General features: G+C 46.5%; 1 protein-coding gene across 3 annotated transcripts; it reads right to left on the bottom strand.

Annotated features, from left to right (window-relative positions):
* Nucleotides 1–233: 233 nt before the first annotated feature.
* On the bottom strand, nucleotides 234–6,609 carry LOC100193666 (uncharacterized). 3 transcript variants are annotated; one of them, XM_020538798.3, is made up of 8 exons: nucleotides 6,293–6,595; nucleotides 4,704–4,806; nucleotides 4,459–4,572; nucleotides 2,341–2,602; nucleotides 1,993–2,214; nucleotides 1,716–1,864; nucleotides 1,322–1,595; nucleotides 234–815 (listed from the first exon to the last, which is right to left on the bottom strand). In XM_020538798.3, the coding sequence occupies exons 1-8, from the start codon at nucleotides 6,421–6,423 to the stop codon at nucleotides 589–591; spliced, it is 1,482 nt and encodes a 493-aa protein (XP_020394387.1). In that variant the 5' UTR covers nucleotides 6,424–6,595; the 3' UTR covers nucleotides 234–588. The 3 variants fall into 3 exon arrangements, with proteins under 3 accessions (XP_020394387.1, NP_001132231.1, XP_008647410.2); XM_008649188.4 differs by having other exon boundaries at nucleotides 339–1,166; nucleotides 6,293–6,609; NM_001138759.1 differs by lacking the exons at nucleotides 4,459–4,572; nucleotides 4,704–4,806; nucleotides 6,293–6,595 and having other exon boundaries at nucleotides 328–815; nucleotides 2,341–2,626.
* Nucleotides 6,610–23,795: the final 17,186 nt, after the last annotated feature.

The following is a 23,795-nucleotide window of genomic DNA, read 5'->3' as shown; positions in this document are numbered from 1 at the left end:
CAACCTGTATTATCGATTGTAAATTATGCAGTGATAATATTTTATAAATAATCTCTTGCTTTAAGTGCATCAGTGTAAATATTTTTCTTTTTCTGTTTATGGCTAGTTTAGGGTTTAGGATTGTTTGGAAACTTAAAACCCGTTCGGGATTCCTGAGGATTGCACTCAATTCCCCGAAATCCCAAATAGGGTTTTAAGTTTCCAAGGCAGCCCTTATTACCGGATTGTGTCGATTGCATGACATACATGGTTGTACATGATATGTCCTATATATATAAAAAATATATAAATAGATACAAAAGTTAGATACAGAAGTTGGAGCAAGCTAACCACCATAGTGATTTCTAACTGGTACTCATATGAATTGTTTTGTGCATTACATTGTACTTATACCACCATCCTGAATGAAAGGAATCAAGCTTTAATTAATAGACCTATCTCAGCTCTTTACCCGACTGCACTGGAACTACTACTACCTTACCTTATCGGATCCAGTTTGGTGTCACGCACGGTGTGTGCTATTGTGGCACACTCACTCTAGAGGTGCAAGAACAGCAGGGAGGAGAGGCTGGGTGTACTGTACTCAACTCAAGATGCTTGTACAACAGGCTGGTCTGCGAACGGTCCATGAAGCCAGCCTCTGGCAATGTGCAGATACGCGGCTTCTGTCAAGTGAATACCATCCCAGCTCCAGTGCGTCTTAGGATCAGCGCAAGCCGAGGCACCAGGCTCACCGCACTTCGCTGTCAGGTTGAAATTGTAAGGACCCCTCCCAGGCGCGCCACAACATGCCCTTGGTGGTTGTTTGTAAAACCCTGCGTCGTTGTGTGGGAGAACTTTTAGGTTCACTTGGGATATAATCATGTGATCATGTCAGTCGCTTGATGTCAATCTTGTTTGCCAGTGGCCACACAAGCTCTATGATCTATGATAGATAGAAAATAATACAGGGATGGCCACGCAGCTCTTGCACCCCCATCATGCACAGATGACAAGGATGGAAGAATTTATACCCATCTCTTGATGATGTCCGGGAGAAAACCAATGCATAGCATGGAAGGAAGATTCTCCTTCTGACACAGATGTTTCAGCAATGCAGTCCCATGCTTCTCTATTTGATTGGTCAGAATGTTGCTAAAAGAGTTATGGGTCCCAGGATGCGATGCCTGAATGAATGGTGGTTAACAGAGTAGAAATAAACAAGACATGTGATCGGCTGCAGTTCTTTCCACGTATGTTCTGTTTAAGATGGCATTTTTGTTTTGTCAGCCGTTCTAGAATAGTGTTCAATGCAATGCAAACAAGAAACCGAGGAGCTCACCGAATTTCTTGGGCTGGAGTATGAACTGGATGATTGGCGTGAAGTAATCGCCATAGATGATCCTCGCGCCAGGGTGCTTCGCTCGGAGCTTCACGAGCGCGCGCTTCAGCATCGCATTGTGCACCCAAGAGAAAGTGTTGAACCGCTTGAGGCAGCCGGTGCGCGAGCCATGCCCTTCCTTGGGGTCAGCGTACATGGTCAGGTAGACCGGAAAGCACCCTGATGGCATCACACCGGGCACGATCAAATCCTTTGCCCCCTCGGCGATCAGTTGCTGCAAGCAGGCCAGGAGCAGAGCAGGGCACATACAATACAAGGGATCGGTGAACAAAATCCCACGGAGCAAGCACGCCGAGCTAGCTAGCTAGTAGCAGAGCGAAGGCGCAGTTCTTACTTCGACTCCATCGGAGATGGCTCGGATCACGTGGGACGTCAGCTTGTATGCCTCCCTGAGGTCCTTGCCGGCGAACAGCGGGGCGTTGTAGTCGTTCCCACCGAATTCGCCTACGACGAACAGGCACTCGGCGAAGAACTCCTTGCATCCTTCACGACCCAAGGATAGCAGCGGGGACAAAAAGGATAGCAGCGTCAACGAAATTGAATTTTTACTTTAAGAAAGAAAGAAAGAGATGGTAAAGGATCGGCGAAAATTTGCGTTCTTGGGTGTGTACGTGTGCCTTGCGCGGAGCTGCAGAGCGATGGCTTGAGGTCTCGCAGCCACTGGATTTGCGTGCGGAGGGAGCCGGAGTTCCACACGGTGCTGCCGAGCCCTCGCTTCCGGAAGAAGTCGGTGTCGAGCGCGGTGGCGCCGGTGATGGCGAAGTTGGCGCCCTGCGCGAAGCTGGCGTTCTTGGCCTTGGACGGCGGCGGCAGCGGGAGGCCCAACTCCTGCGCTGCAGGAGGAGAAGGCCAGAAAGAATCAGACCCATCGAATTCCGTCCGAACAGAGGCGACTCCCAAGAACGCACGCACGCACGCACGCGAAAAGGTTAGGGGAGCCTGGAATCGGCGAAATTTACCGATGAAATCGACGACGAGGCGGCCGTCGGAGCACCTGCCGGTGGGGTAGCCGAAGTAGGTCTGGCCGTAGGGCGGGCGCGCGGTGGCGAGGTAGTCCGGGATGCCCTCCGTGACCAGGTTGCCGGCGTCCACCAGCGAGTCCCCGAAACTGAACACCGCGCGGTACCTTCCCTGGGCCGCCGCCGCTAGAAGCGGGAACACCGAAAGGACCGCGCAAACCCACCTCGCGCTTCCAGCTGCTCCCCCGTCTCCCGGCATGGCCTGTTTCCCGAAATTGGCGCGAGGAGTCAAGCGAGGCATGAGGAGCCAGGAGGAGAAGGGCGGTTTGGCTTGGCCGTGCTTGGGTTCTTGGCCGGGCTCGTGAACTGGCTTGGCATGCCCGTGGCGCTGGCGCTTGTCCGCTCGCTCTTGTAGTTGTAGGCCAGGCAGGCATGGCAGCCACAGGCACAGGCGACCTGCTGCAGTGCAGCGAGTGACGAGCCGGACTGCTATGGACTGTGGAGTTCATTCACTGGTTCGGGTGGGAGAGTTTGGATTCTTCTAGTTCTAGCGCCCACCACCCCAAGCCGTAGCGTAGCTGCGCGTGGACGACCGTCGACCGATTGGACGCCTGCTCTCGGTGCGGCCCGCGCGCGCGGAGGTGGTGCTGCTGCCGGCTGCCGCTGGAGATGGCCTGATGGACGCGTGGAGACGGGGAACACGCGGACGCGAGCTGTGCATTGACTGCGGCCGTGGCCTGGAGGTATTGAATGCGGTTGACTGGGATATGGCGAGGGAGACGCGTCGGGGATGACTGGGATATTTCGCCTCCGATTCGGGAGAGATCATCGCACTTGAGCACACACACAGCAGCAGAGCAGCTGTCCTTGATCTCGGACAGATTGGGCATGGCAAATTGCCGTCATGTCTTAAGCAGCGATGGTGGCTGCGTCGCCTTCTCATCGCCAACTTCTTTTTCTGGCGCGTTTCAGCTATAAAAAAATCCTTTCAGTGAACCGACTAAATAGCTTTACCTTACCATACCCATCACTAGTGCTAGGAATATGGGTCGGTCTTTTAGCACGAGCACGACCCGAAAACAGGAGCCTAAAGCAAAAACACGGCCCGAAGGCGGGTCTGTACCAGCCCTCAAATTCCGTCGCGCCGAGCCCCTGACACGGCCCACACAGACGAGCCAGGCTTAGGCCGGCACGACCCAATTTATTTAATTTCTTTAATTTAGTAAGATAACGAATTTATATTGTTGTGATATTTAGAGTTTATGTAGTCAAATGATGCTAGAATTGTTTAGTATATTTCATTTAGTACGTTGTAGACTTTATGTGGTTATAATATTTTGATTTTATATGGTCAAATATACGGGTCGAGCTTGGGCCGACACGGCCCAACGAAGGCACAACGTGGTTTAGGACTAGGTTGGACCATTATTTTGCACTTCGGACTGGTACGACATGACCTAAAAATTTTTTCGGCTTTTCTGGTCCGAACTTATCTGACACAAAGCACGATAGATTTAGACCAGTCTAGTCCGGTCTGGCTCAATTCCCAACACTACTCCCACGTACTCTCCAGCCGCATCAGCAGCTGCGAGCTGCGGTGTTGCAATGCTACATACAGTTTGGTCGATCATCTCTCTGTCCTACGACTACGACCTGAGCAGGGCGTTGAGCCAGCCGTCGGCGACCTTCCTGTACGCGGCTTGGGTCATGTGGATGCCGTCCCAGCGCACGTACGCCGCCGGGTCGGAGCACACGCTCGCGCCCTGCTCGCCGCACTTCTTCTTCAGGCTATCCGCACTCATACTACTCTAAATTTCTACCCTAAAAAGAATATTCTGTCCTGATCAGCACTCTATACCACAATCCTCCGTACTCATATTTACTCTATATTTCAACCATATACCAACTACCGTATATTATATTATATTTTTTCCCACTCCGAGTGCATGCATGTGCTGTGAACGGCCGCGTGCATGCATGTGGGCCCGCCTCCCCACCTCCGCGTGCATGCATGCATCTGCCTCCGCCGGCTGCTTGCTTGCATGCCTCGTTTAGCGCATGTGCGTCCGAACTCTACATTTGCAGCTCGATCACGCGTAGAGTCTAGCACCCAGTTACCTGCTGCACGTGTTTCTTTACGCTATATGGGATAGAGTCCAGCACCCAGTCCTCCACTGCGGGCAGCCTCAGGTTGAAGTTGTAGCCGCCCTGCCCTCCCGAGCCGCAGCACACCTGCACATCACGGCGTCGTCGATTCAGATCACAGGCAAAAAAGATGGGTTTTCTGAAACACGTTGGGATCCACGAAGGTTTTCATGCAGCAGAGAGAAGAGAAAGGGGAGGGAGGAACCAGAACCACGCACCGAACTTTCCAGGGCTGACGACGAACTGCATCGCGGCCTTGAAGTACTCCTTGCAGTCTGCGGCCAACAGTTGAGTGTCTCGATCGATCCGCCGAAGTACTCCCTGCAATGCTGCTCGGTGAGGAACATGTTCCGATCGAAAGGTGCTTTTACCGGCAGTTTTCTACCGCTCGTTTTCATCCCTTTTTTTTAATAAAGAAAGGTCGAAAAAAAATCACCCCTTTTGTTTTGACCTCACCCTCGTCTGATTAGCATCACAGAGAAATGAGAACTAGGAGCAAAGAAACAACACTTCTACAACTAATTACTTTTTTTCCCAATCACCCCTTTGCTCCACCGATCTTTTTCCTTATTCTTTTTTTTAAGAAGAAGAAGAGAAGAATAGGGGAACGGAGCAAGGGAAACTGAATACTGAACAGGTCAATTTCATCTTGACCACCGAAGCTAGCAGGCCACGGTCTCTCTTGACACTAGAGTCCACGCAAATGCAAAGTTTTTTTTAATGTCGTTGGTAATGGTATGTAAAGTTTGTCAGACTGATAAAAAATGGTTATCAATATTTTTTACACCAAAATAGATACAATATATGGGAGTAATCTAATTGAACATTGATATTTTTTACAAGCTTAGTTAAAGGATTTGAGTCAGTAGTCGTTATATTAGAAAAAATAGCTGTTACAAGTATTATATTCTTGAAAGAGTATACCGAAAGCAACTGAAGGCTAAATTCAAAGCCGGTTTGTGCTGTCGATGTCCGTTGGAAGATTTTTGCATCTTGTCTCAGTCAGTAGTGTTCTTATCGTCCGGCGACGGACCTGAATCACACACAGGTTGTTTGCAATCGCAATTCACTCTAGCCGTGCTGTCAATGTCTGTTAGACCCCAGTTCGTCACAAAGACACTTTCACAAAAACACTTGTTCGCAAAATAAAGTTTAAATATATGTATAGAGATAAGTAAGCTGCTGAAGATAACATAAGATAACATTAGCGGACATAACCATCGACAACTACCAATAGAAAATATCCTAGCACAACTATAGATATTTCGATAGCATAATATATACACAAGAAAAAACAATTCGTGGAAATGGTGGCATAGCTATCTGTATGTCGAAACTACTCGGCAGCCGGTACATGGCATATCCTGGCCGGAATCCACGCGCGCGGGACTAAACCGGCGGCAGCGGCGACGACGACGGATGCACAAGCACAAGCGGCTCGGGCGGTTGTTTGCCGGGCTTGTGCGGCACTACGAGGGACCTGCACACCGGGCACGTCGCGTGCGAGTCGAGCCACATGTCGACGCAGCCGGCGTGGAACGCGTGCGAGCACGCGGGCAGCCGCCGCGCCGCCTCCCCGTCTCTCAACCCCTCGAGGCACACGGCGCACTGCGCGGGCTCGCCGAGCGCGGCCACGTACCGGAACGCCGGCGCGACCGCCGCGATGGCCGCCGCCGAGAGCCCGCCGCGGCTGACCCGCGCCGCCTCTGCGCCGGCGGCGCCGGCAGGCTGGGCGGCGAGGGCGCGAGCGGCGCACGAGAGCACGAACAGGAGCGCGCAGTACATGGCGAGCGCGATCCACAGGTACCTGACGAACGCGGCCAGGACGACGAGGAGCAGCAGCAGCGGGTACGACGCGAGCACCAGCGCGCTGCGCTGCGCGGCCACGGCCTCGCCGAAGACCAGCGAGCGCCACCGGTGCTCCTCCGCTGCCGACATGTCGATGGCGGTTGCGGCTTGTGGGCTGGTGTGGTGGCTTCCGTGCGAGTATTTTGGCTTGGCGCCATCTAGCTGCGAGGGATTTTTAAGCTGTGTCTGGGACAATGGATAAACGGCGTCCAATTCTTGGACAGCGTATGCAGCAGGCAGCTGCAACTAGACAGGCCGCATTCGAGAGACCTTGGAGAGTGGCTTATCCGGGCAGGCAGTTCTGGATTTGTCGTAGCAGTTGTTGACGGAGGATTATGATATTGGTCACTATTATGTGATCCATTCGATGTGATTAGTTTACGCCGAAACATATCTGAAATGATTTTTTGCTGAAGTAAACATGGGGCAATAGATTTCAGAAAACATGCTGTTTGTCCAAACACGACGTCGCTCGGTACCATATGTTAATTCGACGGCATATCCAGACGACGATGCGACGTAAAGAAAGAGTCGTAACAATGTGGGCGGCTGAGAGCATTATTTCAAAGTCTTTTAAGGACATGCTTGTTGAGTTTCGGGTCAGCTTCTCATTGTAACAAGTAACAACTACTTTTTCGGTTTAGCTTCTGGCAAGACAGAAGCTTAGTAAACACTAGTACATAGAAGTTTTATAGTGACGGCTGTAAACATATTTGCACCGGCAATTTGTTTAAACCGTCAGTGCTAGGGGTCATTAAAAACAATCTTTTTTACCGGTGAGCTAAGAACCGTGTTATAAATAAATGCGACACAAATAGGATCAATCACAGAGTAGACACGGATTTAACGTGGAAAACCCCTCCAAAGTGAAGGGGAAAAAACCACGGGCGCCGGCCGGCAACTTCTCACTATTTTTTGGGTGGTTACAGATCGCAGGAGATTTACCATAGAGATAGATATCTCCTGCGGCTTACAAAGATATTTATAGAGGTGAAACCCTAAAACGATCCGTACCGGGGGGGGCTCCGCCCCCCGCACCCCCCCAGGCGTCCCTGGGCCGCGGGAAGGCCAGTTGGCCTCGCTGCGCTCCGGCCCAAGCCTCCCGGCGACGGGCCTCCGCTTCGCTCGCCAACTTGGCCGCCTTCTTCAGAATTTGGATCACAAACTCAACAAACCGTCAGTGGAAATCGATTTTTACAGGTGATTCCTTAAGAAAACCGTCACTGAAAATCATGAGTTTTTAGTGGCAGTTTTCTTAACGAACCACGTATAGAAATATGATTTTTATAGACGCCACAATAGACTTAGAGCTTTTTTCTACTAGTGAAAACTAAGTTTATATCAAAAGCTTAGAAGCATGGTTTTATAGGTTTCATGTAGCTTCCTGATGTTAGAAAGCTAAATAACATCACCAAAAAAGTTATAATTGACTTCTCATGATTAAAAGTCCAGCAACAAATTTTTTTCATAAAAACTCTAAAAGTTACAGCTCAAACAAATAGAGCCTAAATCATTATTCGAAGAGCTATCCACATAAACCTCGTTTTCTGTATCTTTTTTGTTCTCTATCAGTTTTAAGGACATTTTTGTTGAGTTTCCGGTCAGCTTCTCATTGTAACAAGTAACAACTAGTTTTTCGGTTTAGCTTCTGGCAAGACAGAAGCTTAGTAAACACTAGTACACACTAGTACATAGAAGTTTTATAGTGACGGCTGTAAACATATTTGCACTGGTAACTTTTCAGAACCGTCAGCGTTAGGGGTCACTAAAAACAATCTTTTTTTTACATGCGAGCTAAGAACCGTCAGTGGAAATCGATTTCTACAGGTGGTTCTTTAAGAAAACCGCCACTAGAAATCATGGGTTTCTAATGTCGGTTTTCTTAGCGAACCACCTATAGAAATATGATTTTTAATGACGCCACAATAGACTTATAACTTTTTTCTACTAGTGAAAACTAAGTTTATATCAACAGCTTAGAAGCATGGTTTTATAGGTTTCATGTAGCTTCCTCATGTTAGAAAGCTAAATAAAATCACCAAACTGATTTAGCAAGATCTAGTACTGATCCTTGTAAAAAACGAGTCATGACCATATCAGAAAACAGCACCCAGTTCCACTGTCACGAGCCAGGTGGAAGATCTTGTCTTGTCTTGTCGCAACGAAGGATGAACCACGTACAACTCAAAGAACATTTCACGGTGATCACGCCGAAGACGATGATTAGAGCTATCAAGCTTAGGGAACTCCAACTTTGGAAATGGGTGCGAACACAAAACCGAATGAGACACCGAATCACACAAGTTGAGATCCATCCAACACGGGTTCAGTGGGGGCGGATGTGGTGTCGTACGCCTGGTGCAGCTCCTTCGTCTGGGGAGATGACAGTGGTGGCAGCGGCGGCGGTGATGGTGGCGGCCACGCGCCCACGCTGTCGAGCCACGATGAAGCCCGGTCCACCATCCACGTGATCACTGGTCACCACCTCTGTCCGATGAATCAAAAGTGCCGAGCGCCAGGGGTGGACCCAACTCCCAAGTAGGGCCGAGTGAGGGCACAACTCCCGCTCATTTCTTTGTTCTAAGTATTAAAGTCTAGATTTTTACCTCTGCTCAGTTCAATTTAGATGCCCCTGCTCTCCTTACAAGTATGCACTCAGTCATATTTTATCCTAGGTCTGTCCTGCCGAGCGCCTCATCCGAGGCCGTCCTCCATGACTGGACAATAGTGCTCATCTTGTCAAGAATCTCACGCAACACGCATCATGGATGGAAACCCAACGAACTTCTTGGTCGTGTTCTCGAATTGAGCATAGAGTTCTTCAAACGACGTCGCCATGTCATACTGTGACTCCGCTGGTCTCCGCTTCGGTGATCATTGAGCATAGAGTTCTTCAAATCCGTGAGAAAAAAAATTCACACAAATTCAACATTGATCTGATAACCAATGGTCAATTATCAGATTTCGGATCAGAACTCAATGCAAACTGAGTGGAGAAGATGGAGATCTATTTCGTAACCGACAGCTGGTTAAGCATAGTTGTATTTATACAATGGCCTCAGGCCCTAGATGAAGCCGACGTGGCCCAATACTCCACAACCCATTACCCACTGGACTTGTATTATTGGTCCACACACAGTGCTCTCCTTCATGCGATCAGCGTAATGCAAAGTTACTGTGATGGCAACTAAGGGCCTCTTCATAGAACAGGCAAGGTATAAATTCTAGCTGGATATAAATTATTGAAGGCTGTAAAAAAGATAAAAAAAGGTTTCTAATGGGTGGGTGTATCCAACAAACTCTCTAAATTTTGGTGATGACCTGTAAATCTCAACTACCGAACACATCTCGTTCCTTTACGGCGCATGAATTTTCAGTAGTTGCTCTAAGCTGTGGTTGACTTGCACTAGAGAACGACTGCACTGCAAGCGCTGATCTCAATTAGATAGCTAGCTCTAGCTGTTGTTGTGCTGCAGCAGCCAACCATCAACATCTGCAACCCAAACAGCGGCAGCGATAGCATGTTACAAAATTAACAGGTCCTAAGATTAATTTGGTAATACAATATAAAGCGTAATAATCATATCTACTGATAGATAATATCCATAGCGTTAGAACAGAACATATCTGAACTAACTAAACAATATTAACGCAATAAAGAAAATTTGACAACGATCTAGCCATAAGACCGTCATCGCAATAACCTGAAAATGCATATTTACTTACAGTGATTTCTACGAGTGACAGCAAGGAACACAAGCGGACGTGCGTGAAGCACTTTCCAGAAACTTGATTCGCCAGCACCCGTGCATGTCGTCAAGTCATCGGCGTTGGTTCAAAGACACCACTCTCCCTTGATTTGTTGTACGGCAGACGCAAGGACAACAAGGTAGTGAAGCGGCAACGCAGAGTTGAAAAGGCAAGTATGAGATGTGTGCGTGTTATCCCTCGTGCACTGGACATCTGAGAGCACCTAGAGGGGGATGAATAGGTGATTCTGCAAATTTTGCTCAAAACAACACAAACTTTGTCTATAATATGGGATAGAGTAAATAAAAACCAAGTTAAAGAGTAGAGAGAAGAGAGAAGAGAGACGAGAGTCTTCACTTGATTGCTCTCTTGAAATGAGTATTAAAATAGGAGCATTATTCAAGTGAACATGAGAACTCAAGAAGAAAATAATCGCAATAAAGAAAAGAGACAAGAGACACAATGATATTTACCGTGGTTCGGCTAATACCTACTTCACGTTGAGGTGACCTCCTTTGGTCAAGGGTTGCACTCAACCCCTCTCAAGCAGTGCCGGTCCTGATATTTTAGAGGCATAGGACAAGACTTATAAAGGAGGCCCTTTATAATAATAATTATTACACATAAATATAGTGTGTGTATATATACATATATCTGTACTAACTATTAAGACGACAGTGTAGACTGCCCCCGCCAATCCACCTTCGCCGCAAACGCCCGCGCGCGATTCGCGCAAACCCCAACAGCCACCAACCGCAAGCTGCGACCCGTACGCCACGAACCCCGCCCGCCATCCCGCCGCCAACCGCAAGGCGCGACCCCGTTAGCCATCCCGCGGCCAACCGCAAGGCACGACCGCCGCGAACCGCGCCAGCCCGCACTCGTGCCGCGAACGCGAACCCCGGCCGCCGCCGCGAACCCCGCCCAGCGCTATCCGCCCGACCCATACGCCGCGAACCCCGCCATCCGCTGTGAACTCCACCTGCCGCCACGAACCCCGCACGACCGTCGCGATACGCTAGCCACGAACCACACCGCGAATCGCCGCAACCCACCGAAAACCCCGCCGTGAAGTGTGATGAAGAGAGAGGAGAAGAGGAAGAAGCTGGAAGAGGAGCAGAGGCTCAACGAGGAAGAGAAGATGAACAAGGTGAGGAACCCCTACCCTATGCACACCATCTCACGCACCCTCCCCACAACTGACGAGTTTCTCTATGCGTCCGTGCACCTCTCCCCCTCTTCTCCGCCGCGCGTCCTGCACCACATGCCCTCCGTGCAGGCCACCGTCCTCCAGTCCTCATCGACGAGCCGTACGGGCTAGATGGAACCCCAACTCGCTCAACCGAATGTCGTCCATCTTCACCACCGCTGTGCTCACTCACTCCGGCACCACCACCGCCAAGGGCCCCACTGACGTGTTGTTGCACGATTTCCAGTTCGAGCTAGAGCAGGGAGTTTCTGTGCGATAAGAACTGCGTCACCGGTAGCAGCACCCCATTGTTAGGACACTTCGTCATCCGTGGGGCGAGGCCACCGATGCCTTCTACTTGGGCTAGGAGGACGGTTCGTCTGAGTTAGAGGCAGGAGGACGGTTCTAAATCATGACTTCAAAGGGCCATCATATTTGCCTTCATTTCTTGTTGACTCGATGTTACTAAAGCAATAAGCAGCCTTTGCATCTCTGATTCTGTTGTTTTTATTTTAGACTGGTCTTCGGAAAGGTTCTAAATCTTTTGATGAAGCCCAAGCAGCAGGATTCACCAAAGAGAGTTGAACTTTGGGTGATATATGGGAGATTGTACCAAGCAGTGATCCTATTTTGCTACTGAAAGTCGCCTAGAGGGGGGGGGTGAATAGGGCAAAACTGAAATTCTCAAAAATAATCACAACTACAAGCCGGGTTAGCGTTAGAAATATAATAGAGTTCGCGAGAGAGGGTGCAAAACAAATCGCAAACGAATAATGAAGTGAGACACGCGGATTTGTTTTACCGAGGTTCGGTTCTTTCAAACCTACTCCCCGTTGAGGAGGCCACAAAGGCCGGGTCTCTTTCAACCCTTACCCTCTCTCAAACGGACCCTCGGACCGAGTGAGCTTTCTCTTCTCAATCACTTGGAACACAAAGTTCCCACAAGGACCACCACAAGTTTGGTGTCTCTTGCCTCAATTACAAGTGAGTTTTGATCGCAAGAAAGAAATCAAGAAAGAAGAAAGCAATCCAAGCGCAAGAGCTCGAAAGAACACAAGCAAATCTCTCTCTCTAATCGCTAGGGCGTTGTGTGGAATTTGGAGAGGATTTGATCTCTTTGGTGTGTCTAGAATTGAATGCTAGAGCTCTTGTAAGTAGTTGGGAAGTGGAAAACTTGGATGCAATGAATGGTGGGTGGTTGGGGGTATTTATAGCCCCAACCACCAAACTAGCTGTTTGGTGAGGCTGTCTGCTCGATGGCGCACCGGACAGTCCGGTGCACACCGGACATGTCCGGTGCGACCGCCACGTCACCAAAGCCGTTGGATTCCGACCATTGGAGCTTCTGTCTTCTGGGCCTGCCTGGGTGTCCGGTGCACACCAGACATGTACTGTTCAATGTCTGGTGCGCCAGTATGGGCGTGCCTGACTTCTGCGCGCTTCTGGCGCGCATTGAATGCGCCTGCAGGTGTCCGTTGGCGCGAAGTAGCCGTTGCTCCGTGGATGCACCGGACAGTCCGGTGAACACCGGACATGTCCGGTGAATTATAGCGGAGCAGACGTTCCGATTTCCCGAGGCTGACGAGTTCCTGAGGCAGCTCTTCTTTGGAGCACCGGACATGTCCGGTGTACACCGGACAGTCCGGTGAATTATAGCGGAGTCGCCTCTGGAATTTCCCGAAGGTGACGAGTGTGAAGTCGGAGTCCTCTGGTGCACCGGACATGTCCGGTGGCACACCGGACAGTCCGGTGCGCCAGGCCAGAGGTGCCTTCGGTTGTCCCTTTGCTCTTTGGTTGAACCCAATACTTTGTCTTTTTATTGGCTAAGTGTGAACCTTTAGCACCTGTATATCTTATGCACTAGAGTAAACTAGTTAGTCCAAATATTTGTGTTGGGCAATTCAACCACCAAAATAAATTAGGGACTAGGTGTAAGCCTAATTCCCTTTCAATCTCCCCCTTTTTGGTGATTGATGCCAACACAAACCAAAGCAAATGTAAAAGTGCATAATTGAACTAGTTTGCATAATGTAAGTGCAAAGGTTGCTTGGAATTGAGCCAATATAAATACTTACAAGATATGCATGGATTGTTTCTTTATTTTTAACATTTTGGACCACGCTTGCACCACAAGTTTTGTTTTTGCAAATTCTTTTGTAAATTCTTTTCAAGGTCCTTTTGCAAGATAGTCAAAGGTAAATGAATAAGATTTTGAGAAGCATTTTCAAGATTTGAAATTCTCTCCCCTTGTTCCAAATGCTTTTCCTTTGACTAAACAAAACTCCCCCTAAATGAGATCCTCCTCTTAGTGTTCAAGAGGGTTTTGATTTATCATTTTTGAAATACTACTTTCTCCCCCTTTAGAACATAATAAGATACCAATTTGAAATTGACCAATTGAAGATCTCCAAATTTTAAAAATTAGGTGGTGGTGGTGGTGCGGTCCTTTTGCTTTGGGCTCATATTTTCTCCCCCTTTGGCATGAATCGCCAAAAACGGAATCATTAGAGCCCAACGAGTACTTTCTCCTCCTTTGGTCATAAAATAAATGAGTGAAGATTATACCAAAGTTGGAGAGATGCTCGGAGTGATGGCGAAGGATGAGTAGTAGAGTGGAGTGGAAGCCTTTGTCTTCGCCGAAGACTCCAATTCCCTTTCAATAAACCTATGACTTGGTTTGAAATACACTTGAAAACATATTAGTCATAGCATATATAAAAGAGATATGATCAAAGGTATACTTGTGTGCTATGAGTGCAAATTAGCAAAAGAAATTTCTAGAATCAAGAATATTTAGCTCATGCCTAAGTTTGGTAAAAGATTGTTCATCAAGTGGCTTGGTAAAGATATCGGCTAATTGATCTTTAGTGTTAATGTATGAAATCTCGATATCCCCCTTTTGCTGGTGATCCCTAAGAAAATGATACCGAATGGCTATGTGTTTAGTGCGGCTATGCTCAACGGGATTATCCGCCATGCGGATTGCACTCTCATTATCACATAGAAGAGGAACTTTGGTTAGTTTGTAACCGTAGTCCCGCAGGGTTTGCCTCATCCAAAGCAATTGCGCGCAACAATGGCCTGCGGCAATATACTCGGCTTCGGCGGTAGAAAGAGCAACCGAATTTTGCTTCTTTGAAGCCCAAGACACCAAGGATCTTCCCAAGAACTGGCAAGTCCCCGATGTGCTCTTCCTATTAATCTTACACCCCGCCCAATCGGCATCTGAATAACCAATCAAATCAAATGTGGATCCCCGAGGGTACCAAAGCCCAAACTTAGGTGTATAAGCCAAATATCTCAAGATTCGTTTTACGGCCGTTAGGTGTGATTCCTTAGGGTCGGCTTGGAATCTTGCACACATGCATACGGAAAGCATAATGTCCGGTCGAGATGCACATAAATAAAGCAATGAACCAATCATCGACCGGTATACCTTTTGATCGACGGATTTACCTCCCGTATCGAGGTCGAGATGCCCATTGGTTCCCATGGGTGTTTTGATGGGCTTGGCATCCCTCATTCCAAACTTGGTTAGAATGTCTTGAGTGTACTTCGTTTGGCAAACGAAGGTGCCCTCTTGGAGTTGCTTGACTTGGAATCCTAGAAAATACTTCAACTCCCCCATCATCGACATCTCGAATTTGTGTGTCATGATCCTACTAAATTCTTCACATGTAGATTCGTTAGTAGACCCAAATATGATATCATCAACATAAATTTGGCATACAAACAAATCATTGTCAAGAGTTTTAGTGAATAAAGTAGGATCGGCCTTGCCGACTTTGAAGCCATTAGCAATAAGGAAATCTCTAAGGCATTCATACCATGCTCTTGGGGCTTGCTTGAGCCCATAAAGCGCCTTGGAGAGCCTATAAACATGGTTAGGGTACTCACTATCTTCAAAGCCGGGAGGTTGCTCAACATAGACCTCCTCCTTGATTGGTCCATTGAGGAAGGCACTCTTCACGTCCATTTGGTAAAGCTTGAAGCCATGGTAAGTAGCATAGGCTAATAATATGCGAATGGACTCAAGCCTAGCTACGGGTGCATAGGTTTCACCAAAATCCAAACCTTCGACTTGTGAATACCCTTTGGCCACGAGTCGAGCTTTGTTCCTTGTCACCACACCATGCTCGTCTTGTTTGTTGCGGAAGACCCACTTGGTTCCTACAACATTTTGGTTAGGACGTGGAACTAAATGCCATACCTCGTTCCTCGTGAAGTTGTTGAGCTCCTCTTGCATCGCCATCACCCAATCCGAATCTTGGAGTGCTTCCTCTACCCTGTGTGGCTCAATAGAGGAAACAAAAGAGTAATGCTCACAGAAATGTGCAACACGAGATCGAGTGGTTACCCCCTTATGAATGTCGCCGAGGATGGTGTCGACGGGGTGATCTCGTTGTATTGCTTGGTGGACTCTTGGGTGTGGCGGCTTTGGTTGTTCATCCTCCTTGTCTTGATCATTTGCATCTCCCCCTTGATTGTTGCCGTCATCTTGAGGGGGCTCATCTCTTTGATCTTCTCCTTCATCAACTTGAGCCTCGTCCTCATTTTGGGTTGGCGGAGATGCTTGCGTGGAGGAGGATGGTTGATCTTGTGCATGTGGAGGCTCTTCGGATTCCTTAGGACACACATCCCCAATGGACATGTTCCTTAGCGCTATGCATGGAGCCTGTTCTTCACTTATCTCATCAAGATCAACTTGCTCTACTTGAGAGCCGTTAGTCTCATCAAACACAACGTCACAAGAAACTTCAACTAGCCCTGAGGACTTGTTAAAGACTCTATATGCCCTTGTGTTTGAGTCATATCCTAGTAAAAAGCCTTCTACAGTTTTAGGAGCAAATTTAGATTTTCTACCTCTTTTAACAAGAATAAAGCATTTGCTACCAAAAACTCTAAAATATGAAATATTGGGCTTTTTACCGGTTAGGAGTTCATAGGATGTCTTCTTGAGGATTCGGTGTAGATATAACCGGTTGATGGCGTAGCAAGCGGTGTTGACCGCCTCGGCCCAAAACCGATCCGGTGTCTTGTACTCATCAAGCATGGTTCTTGCCATGTCCAATAGAGTTCGATTCTTCCTCTCCACTACACCATTTTGTTGTGGGGTGTAGGGAGAAGAGAACTCATGCTTGATGCCCTCCTCCTCAAGAAAGCTTTCTATTTGTGAGTTCTTGAACTCCGTCCCATTATCGCTTCTAATTTTCTTGATCCTTAAGCCGAACTCATTTTGAACTCGTCTCAAGAATCCCTTTAAGGTCTCTTGGGTATGGGATTTTTCCTGCAAAAAGAACACCCAAGTGAAGCGAGAATAGTCATCCACAATAACTAGACAATACTTACTCCCGCCGATGCTTATGTAAGCGATCGGGCCGAATAAATCCATGTGTAGGAGCTCCAGTGGCTTGTCACTAGTCATGATGTTCTTGTGTGGATGATGGGTGCCAACTTGCTTCCCGGCTTGGCATGCGCTACAAATCCTGTCTTTCTCAAAATGAACATTTGTTAGTCCTAAAATGTGCTCTCCCTTTAGAAGCTTATGAAGATTCTTCATTCCAACATGGGCTAGTCGGCGATGCCAGAGCCAACCCAAGTTAGTCTTAGCAATTAAGCAAGTGTCAAGTTCAGCTCTATCAAAATCTACCAAGTATAGCTGACCCTCTAACACTCCCTTAAATGCTATTGAATCATCACTTCTTCTAAAGACAGTAACACCTACATCAGTAAATAGACAGTTGTAGCCCATTTGACATAATTGGGATACGAAAAGCAAATTGTAATTTAAAGAATCTACAAGAAAAACATTGGAAATAGTATGGTCAGGTGATATAGCAATTTTACCCAATCCTTTGACCAAACCTTGATTTCCATCCCCGAATGTGATAGCTCGTTGGGGATCTTGGTTTTTCTCATATGAGGAGAACATCTTCTTCTCCCCTGTCATGTGGTTTGTGCACCCGCTGTCGAGTATCCAACTTGAGCCCCCGGATGCATAAACCTACAAAACAATTTTAGTTCTTGACTTTAGGTACCCAAACGGTTTTGGGTCCTTTGGCATTAGAAACAAGAACTTTGGGTACCCAAACACAAGTCTTGGAGCCCTTGTGTTTGCCCCCAACAAACTTGGCAACTACCTTGCCGGATTTGTTAGTTAAAACATATGATGCATCAAAAGTTTTAAAAGAAATGTCATGCTCATTTGATGCACTAGGAGTTTTCTTCTTAGGCAACTTAGCACGGGTTGGTTGCCTAGAGCTAGATGTCTCACCCTTATACATAAAAGCATGGTTAGGGCCAGAGTGAGACTTCCTAGAGTGAATTTTCCTAATTTTGCTCTCAGGATAACCGGCAGGGTATAAAATGTAACCCTCGTTATCCTGAGGCATGGGAGCCTTGCCCTTAACAAAATTTGACAATCTTTTAGGAGGGGCACTAAGTTTGACATCGTCTCCCCTTTGGTAGCCAATGCCATCCTTAATGCCAGGGTGTCTCCCATTATAGAGCATACTTCTAGCAAATTTAAACTTTTCATTTTCTAAGTTATGCTCGGCAATTTTTGCATCTAATATTGCTATATGATCATTTTGTTGTTTAATCAAAGTCATGTGATCATGAATAGCATTAATATCAACATCTCTACATCTAGTACAAATGGAAACATGCTCAACACTAGATGTAGAGGGTTTGCATGAATTAAGTTCAACGATCTTAGCACGCAAGATATCATTATTATCTCTAAGATCGGAAATTGTAACATTGCAAACATCTAGTTCTTTAGCCTTAGCAATTAAATTTTCATTTTCTACTCTAAGGCTAGCAAGAGAAATGTTTAATTCTTCAATCTTAGCAAGCAAATCATCATTATCATTTCTAAGATTGGGAATTGAAACATTACAAACATGTGAGTCAACCTTAGCATTTAAACTAGCATTTTCATTTCTAAGGTTGGTAATAGTATCATGGCAAGTACTTAGCTCACTAGATAATCTCTCACATTTTTCTACCTCTAGAGCATAAGCATTTTTAACCTTAACATGCTTTTTATTTTCCTTGATTAGGAAGTCCTCTTGGGAGTCCAAGAGGTCATCCTTTTCATGGATGGCACTAATTAGCTCATTTAGTTTTTCCTTTTGTTCCATGTTAAGGTTGGCAAAAAGAACGCGCAAGTTATCCTCCTCATTGCTAGCATCATCCTCATCACTAGAGGTTTCATATTTAGTGGAGGATCTTGATTTTACCTTCTTACTTTTGCCGTCCTTTGCCATGAGACACTTGTGGCCGACGTTTGGGAAGAGGAGTCCCTTGGTGACGGCGATGTTGGCAGCGTCCTCGTCGGAGGAGGAGTCGGTGGAGCTCTCGTTGGAGTCCCACTCGCGGCACACGTGGGCATCGCCGCCCCTCTTCTTGTGGTACCTCTTCTTTTCTTTCCTCTTTCCCTTCTTGTCGTTATCCCTGTCACTGTCACTTGATAATGGACATTTAGCGATAAAGTGACCGGGCTTACCACACTTGTAGCAAACCTTCTTGGAACGGGATTTGTAATCCTTCCCCTTCCGTTGCTTGAGGATTTGGCGAAAGCTTTTGATGATTAAAGCCATCTCCTCATTGTCGAGCTTGGAGGCGTCAATTGGTTGTCTACTCGGTGTAGACTCCTCCTTCTTCTCCTCCGTTGCCTTAAATGCCACCGGTTGTGCTTCGGACGTGGAGGGTTCATCAAGCTCGTTGATCTTCTTGGAGCCCTTGATCATACATTCAAAGCTCACAAAATTCCCGATAACTTCCTCGGGGGTCATTTGAGTATATCTAGGATTACCACGAATTAATTGAACTTGAGTGGGGTTAAGGAAAATGAGTGATCTAAGAATAACCTTAACCACCTCGTGGTCATCCCACTTCTTGCTCCCGAGGTTGCGCACTTGGTTCACCAAAGTCTTGAGCCGGTTGTACATGTCTTGTGGCTCTTCCCCTTGGCGAAGTCGAAAGCGACCGAGCTCCCCCTCGATCGTTTCCCGCTTGGTGATCTTTGTTAGTTCATCACCCTCGTGCGCGGTCTTGAGGAGGTCCCAAATTTCCTTTGCATTCTTCAACCCTTGCACCTTGTTGTATTCCTCTCTATTTAGAGAGGCCAAGAGTATGGTTGTAGCTTGGGAGTTGAAATGCTCGATTTGGGCCACCTCGTCCTCATCATAATCCTCATCCCCTACGGATGGTACCTGTGCTCCAAACTCAACAACATTCCATATACTTTTGTGGAGTGAGGTTAGATGAAATTTCATTAAATCACTCCACCTAGCATAATCTTCACTGTCAAAGGTTGGCGGTTTGCCTAATGGAATGGAATGTAATGGAGTATGTCTAGATGTACGAGGATAGTGTAAGGGGATCTAACTAAACTTCTTACGCTCTTGGCGTTTAGAAGTTACGGAGGGCGCATCGGAGCCGGAGGTCGATGTTGATGAAGTGTCGGTCTCGTAGTAGACCACTTTCCTCATCCTCTTGTGCTTGTCCCCACTCCGATGTGGCTTGTGAGAGGAAGATCTCTCCTTCTTCTCTTTGTGGTGAGAAGAAGATTTCTTCTCCTTCCCTTTGTTGGAGGAGCTCTTCTTCTTCTCCTTCCTCTTGGTGCGGGACTCTTCCGATGAAGTGCTCCCGTGGCTTGTAGTGGGCTTTTCGCCGGTCTCCATTTCCATCTTGGCGTGATCTCCCGACATCACTTCGAGCGGTTAGGCTCTAATGAAGCATCGGGCTCTGATACCAATTGAAAGTCGCCTAGAGGGGGGGTGAATAGGGCGAAACTGAAATTCTCAAAAATAATCACAACTACAAGCCGGGTTAGCGTTAGAAATATAATAGAGTTCGCGAGAGAGGGTGCAAAACAAATCGCAAACGAATAATGAAGTGAGACACGCGGATTTGTTTTACCGAGGTTCGGTTCTTTCAAACCTACTCCCCGTTGAGGAGGCCACAAAGGCCGGGTCTCTTTCAACCCTTACCCTCTCTCAAACGGACCCTCGGACCGAGTGAGCTTTCTCTTCTCAATCACTTGGAACACAAAGTTCCCACAAGGACCACCACAAGTTTGGTGTCTCTTGCCTCAATTACAAGTGAGTTTTGATCGCAAGAAAGAAATCAAGAACGAAGAAAGCAATCCAAGCGCAAGAGCTCGAAAGAACACAAGCAAATCTCTCTCTCTAATCGCTAGGGCGTTGTGTGGAATTTGGAGAGGATTTGATCTCTTTGGTGTGTCTAGAATTGAATGCTAGAGCTCTTGTAAGTAGTTGGGAAGTGGAAAACTTGGATGCAATGAATGGTGGGTGGTTGGGGGTATTTATAGCCCCAACCACCAAACTAGCTGTTTGGTGAGGCTGTCTGCTCGATGGCGCACCGGACAGTCCGGTGCACACCGGACATGTCCGGTGCGACAGCCACGTCACCAAAGCCGTTGGATTCCGACCGTTGGAGCTTCTGTCTTCTGGGCCCGCCTGGGTGTCCGGTGCACACCAGACATGTACTGTTCAATGTCTGGTGCGCCAGTATGGGCGTGCCTGACTTCTGCGCGCTTTTGGCGCGCATTGAATGCGCCTGCAGGTGTCCGTTGGCGCGAAGTAGCCGTTGCTCCGTGGATGCACCGGACAGTCCGGTGAACACCGGACATGTCCGGTGAATTATAGCGGAGCAGACGTTCCGATTTCCCGAGGCTGACGAGTTCCTGAGGCAGCTCTTCTTTGGAGCACCGGACATGTCCGGTGTACACCGGACAGTCCGGTGAATTATAGCGGAGCCGCCTCTGGAATTTCCCGAAGGTGACGAGTTTGAAGTCGGAGTCCTCTAGTGCACCGGACATGTCCGGTGGCACACCGGACAGTCCGGTGCGCCAGGCCAGAGGTGCCTTCGGTTGTCCCTTTGCTCTTTGGTTGAACCCAATACTTTGTCTTTTTATTGGCTAAGTGTGAACCTTTAGCACCTGTATATCTTATGCACTAGAGTAAACTAGTTAGTCCAAATATTTGTGTTGGGCAATTCAACCACCAAAATAAATTAGGGACTAGGTGTAAGCCTAATTCCCTTTCAGCTACTAATATCTGATTCTGCTCAGGTTTGCTTCTTCATTGATCTATATATGTGTTCATAAGCTTTGCACTTTCTATTGATCATTCCTGTCAAATCCGAGTGAGAAACTTATTTTCATTAAACGAGTCACTTAGCTGTGTAAAGCAAATACAATTTTTCGTTAGGATCAAACTGCAGTGTGTGGTACAGTCCTAAGCATGGGCAGTAAATTCAAGATCTTTAAGATCAGGACGAACTAAAACATATGCATGGTTGAGAAATTCCTGTGAGAAATTAAAATTGCCAATTTTTAAATTCTTGCATCCAAACCAAGCCTAACTAAAACTACTACTTGCTGAAAACATTATCCCTTGTTCTCTTAAGGGATTTTGGATGTTTTTGCTTGTAGGTAAATGCTCATTGTTCCAGTTTGTATGCTTTTAAGTTTCTTCACTTGAATGAGCTAGAGTATACCTTGTTAATTGCTTTTATAGCCTGCTTAAGGAAAAACTATGCAAAGAAAATGCACAAATCTTAAAGCATAAATAATAACCATCACTTACTTTTAGTACGAAGTTGTTACATAATTCCTATAGAATCATAATTCTCTGGTACAAGGCTGAGAATAGTGATCATGTAAGAATCTAAATTCTAAAAGCATTGGAATCCTTATGCCTTGGTTTTATTCTCCCTACTTGTTTGTAACTTGTAATTTTTCTCGATATAATCTCTGTAGCTGAATTGAAGTATCTGTTTTCACCATGCCTAAGCTATTCCTGATCAGTGACCATGCTTTATTTATTGTAGTTGGACGGCCATCACCCAGCTAGCGCACCATGGAATGCTTTTCGTCCCAATTGGCTACACCTTTGGTTCAGGCATGTTCGACATGGATGGTATCAGAGGAGGCAACCCCTATGGCGCGGGGGTATTTGCCGGCGATGGCAGCAGACAACCCAGTGAGACTGAACTTGCCCTCGCAGAGCACCAGGGGCAAGTACATGGCCTCCATAGTGAAAAAGCTAGCTCTCCATGCTTGAGACAGCCACCCCTGTGCAGTAGAAGTCACATGGTCACCTTCCTCTGGTGCTCGGCTTCTCCTATTGTTTCTGGATACATCCGTCCCGTCGTATATGTGCACAGCTTGCCCTATCATTTGTGACAATAGCCACCCCTAAATTAAGGTTCATTTGTACATTGTCGACATATTCATATTGTTGTCCATTTGAGCAATAAGAGTGTCATAATAAACATCATATGCCATATTGGTTTTGGTGTTTGTTTTGTTGCACGGAACTGTTCTTATACTATAAAAGAAGAGTAATTTTGTTCTGATGTTTTTCTTGTCTGCTTCAATCTACCTATGGGTGTGTGAAGCTGCTATATTAGAGTTACTTTTTGTCTAAAGTCTGAACAATTTTAAAGAATCTGAATATCTAAACATTTGAATATCTAAAGTTTCATGTATAGGGTAGAACATTGCTTGGTTATACCCATAATTTTGATCTGATTTGTTTTTTTTTTTTGAGATAAAAAAGTGAAGCAGTCTGTTGATATTTGATGGTTTGATCTCTGCTCTGGCAATCAGTCCTGGTTTTATTGTCAGGAACAAAGTAGTAGAATTGAGTTTAGCTTGTTTGCTCTTGCTAGGTGAAAAACAAGAAGATGGAAAATACAAGCACACTATGGATCTCCCGAAAACAGCATTTGAGCTGAGAGCAAATTCTGTACAGCGGGAGCTAGAGCTCCAAAAATCATGGGACGATAATCAGGTTTTGAAAAGGGTTTCTGAAAGGAACACTGGGGTGAGTTGATATATTCAAGTATGTAACTTTAAATTATTATACACTAACATTTTATTAAATAATTCGTATGCCGTCGCAACGCGTGGGTACGAGACTTTATGCATATGTTTTTTGCATTGAAAATATATTTTCTTCAAGTTTGCGATTGTGCTACATTTTTCTGCTTTTACTTCGACTATATGTCAATGTGCCACCAAAAAAAATTGTGTTTCATCGACTTATGATGAGTCCGCTCAATTGTTTCTTGAATATACTTTTTTTAAAACCAAATTGAATTTTACAAGGTGGAATATTGATTAGAAAAAGGTGGGATGCTGACCGGGAAAGCGCTACTCGCTTGTATGAACTAGCTGGTCGATGATTTTGTTTCCCATCCTTTTTGATTTCTTGACATCCGTTTGTTCATTGGGGAGCACATATGTAGAATGATGATTAATGTTTCTGCATATTAGTGGATTTTATTATAATATGTTGCCGCCGTAACAACGTACGGGCATACAGCTAGTATATATATTGTCAATAAAGTATTTATACATATAAAAAAATTATTCATATTAAATAAAAGTAATTAAAATACAGCCTAATATCTCATAGAAAAATGTGACATATATGTGTCCAGATGACTCAAAGAAGGTTACTTCGAACATCGATTAAATGGATGC

Source organism: Zea mays, chromosome 6 (genome assembly GCF_902167145.1).
Source record: "Zea mays cultivar B73 chromosome 6, Zm-B73-REFERENCE-NAM-5.0, whole genome shotgun sequence".
NCBI classification, from domain to species: domain Eukaryota; kingdom Viridiplantae; phylum Streptophyta; class Magnoliopsida; order Poales; family Poaceae; genus Zea; species Zea mays.
The sequence above is the reverse complement of the archived record's forward strand: the minus strand, read 5'-3'. Positions and strand labels throughout refer to the sequence as shown.